This window comes from Crocodylus porosus, unplaced genomic scaffold (genome assembly GCF_001723895.1).
Source record: "Crocodylus porosus isolate Cpor-Errol unplaced genomic scaffold, CroPor_comp1, whole genome shotgun sequence".
NCBI lineage: Eukaryota > Metazoa > Chordata > Crocodylia > Crocodylidae > Crocodylus > Crocodylus porosus.
In genome coordinates, this window is record NW_017728945.1 from 4,175,475 (window position 1) to 4,177,154 (window position 1,680).

The 1,680-nt window shown below is 37.7% G+C and overlaps 1 protein-coding gene across 1 annotated transcript in view; it reads left to right on the plus strand.

Moving 5' to 3' along the window:
- Positions 1–352: 352 nt before the first annotated feature.
- Positions 353–1,680, plus strand: part of TIMM44 (translocase of inner mitochondrial membrane 44) — a 45,047-nt gene continuing 43,719 nt past the window's right edge. Inside the window, exons 1-2 of the mRNA XM_019550667.1 lie at positions 353–545; positions 1,091–1,261. Of these exons, the coding sequence (XP_019406212.1) occupies positions 516–545; positions 1,091–1,261 (201 nt within the window). The 5' untranslated portion in view covers positions 353–515. The remainder of the gene's footprint in view (positions 546–1,090; positions 1,262–1,680) is intronic.

Genomic DNA, 1,680 nt, shown 5'->3' on the forward strand with positions numbered 1-1,680 from the left:
AAGCATTGCGGGGGGGAAGAAGTTAGGGGGAGGCAGTGGGCAAGGGGACTACCTGACCCTCCAGACTTATTTTCCCTGCTGTAGCAGTGGGAGGGAGACAAATTCAAGGCAGATCTCCAATAACTAGATTATATACCTGGAAAGTTGTAACACATTTATAGATTTTCTCTGTAATCTGATTACTGGGGAGAGGTTGCCTTACAGTCAGGGTCATCTTATGTTTGAGTAAATATGGTAATAATAATAACCTGTAATGGGTGGTTTGGTGGTGAATGAATTCTGGGACAGCTCCCAGCATCTGGTCTCTGAAATTGAGCCGCTGATGCTCCCTTCCTGCTGTGTCCTTTAATTCACCTTTTTCAGTGGCTCTTTGACCATTTGCTGAAGAAGATCTAAATATTTTTTATAATGTTAACTAGATCTTATGTTTCTCTTAGAAATGTCTTGTCAATGGCATACGGCTTATATCTGGAAGATACCCGGCTCCTATACTCTACAGTGGTATAATATATAGAATGGGCAGGCCTATTTTAGAACTACATCAGGTAAGTTGATGGCCGAAAATTTATATTAATTGACAGTGTTATGCTAATAATTAAAGTGCTGGAAATGCATACATTTCTGATTAAGTGGTACCCTAGACCTCTGTATTCAGAGACGTGACTAGTAGCTCAGTATCAAATATACAGTCAGTTCAGTTGAAAAGCTTTTCAGTTCAGTCCAGATGATAAGTCTCAATAGTGTGGCTCCAGTAGTTTCTCCAGTGACCATTGCAGACATGGTGTAGGCTCATCAAGCTGTCAGTTTAACCACAGCAATATGAATCCTTAGCACTTAAAGAATAATTTTATTTTTTGCTTGTCTGTGCACTTCTGCTGCACACAGCACAAGATATATGGAAGGTCTTGATAGCTGTGTAAGGTTATGTTGTTCCTTCACCTGCAGTGTTTGACCAGTCTCAGGATGCGTGGTTATCATTCATCTGGCACATTCGAGACAATCCATCACTTGGTTTTTGTAAATCTGACTTTTGGTACTTATTAAATAAATTGTTTCTTTGGATTGTACAAACTGTAATAACTTTCTTTAGTTTAGATGTTATGCCTCTGGAGGAAGAAAAGGCTTTATATCAGGGTTTGTTGAAAACATCAAGCAGGAATTAGCCAAAAATAGAGAGATGAAAGAAAGTATTAAAAAATTCCGAGATGAAGCTAAAAAGCTAGAAGAATCTGAAGCGCTCCAGGAAGCGAGGAGGAAATACGTAAGTCTTCCCCAGGAATTCCTTTATTGTTTGTCATTTCCATTCACTCAGTAAGTAAACTGTTGTATTAAACAAGACATTGAGCAAATGAGTTTGTCATTTTAGGGCAGCTGTATTCAGCATGGTAGCACAGATAGCTGTAATGCACTTGTGTAAAATTCTGTCTTCCCAGAAGGCATTTTACTGAATAAAAAGGTAAAGAATAAGCAGGTAAAAATGTGATGTGACAATATAAATAGAGTTGAAATTAAGAGTTTTTCTCATCATTGTGATTCACATTCTTAAAGGATTATAGAATTGCGTTAAGTATTTTTGCACTAGTGAGGAATAGATATCTTATGAATTAGACCTTCTTTCAGACTGCATAATTGCCAGATTCACCATAGGGAGGAATACAGGAAAATATGTAAAAGAAGCAA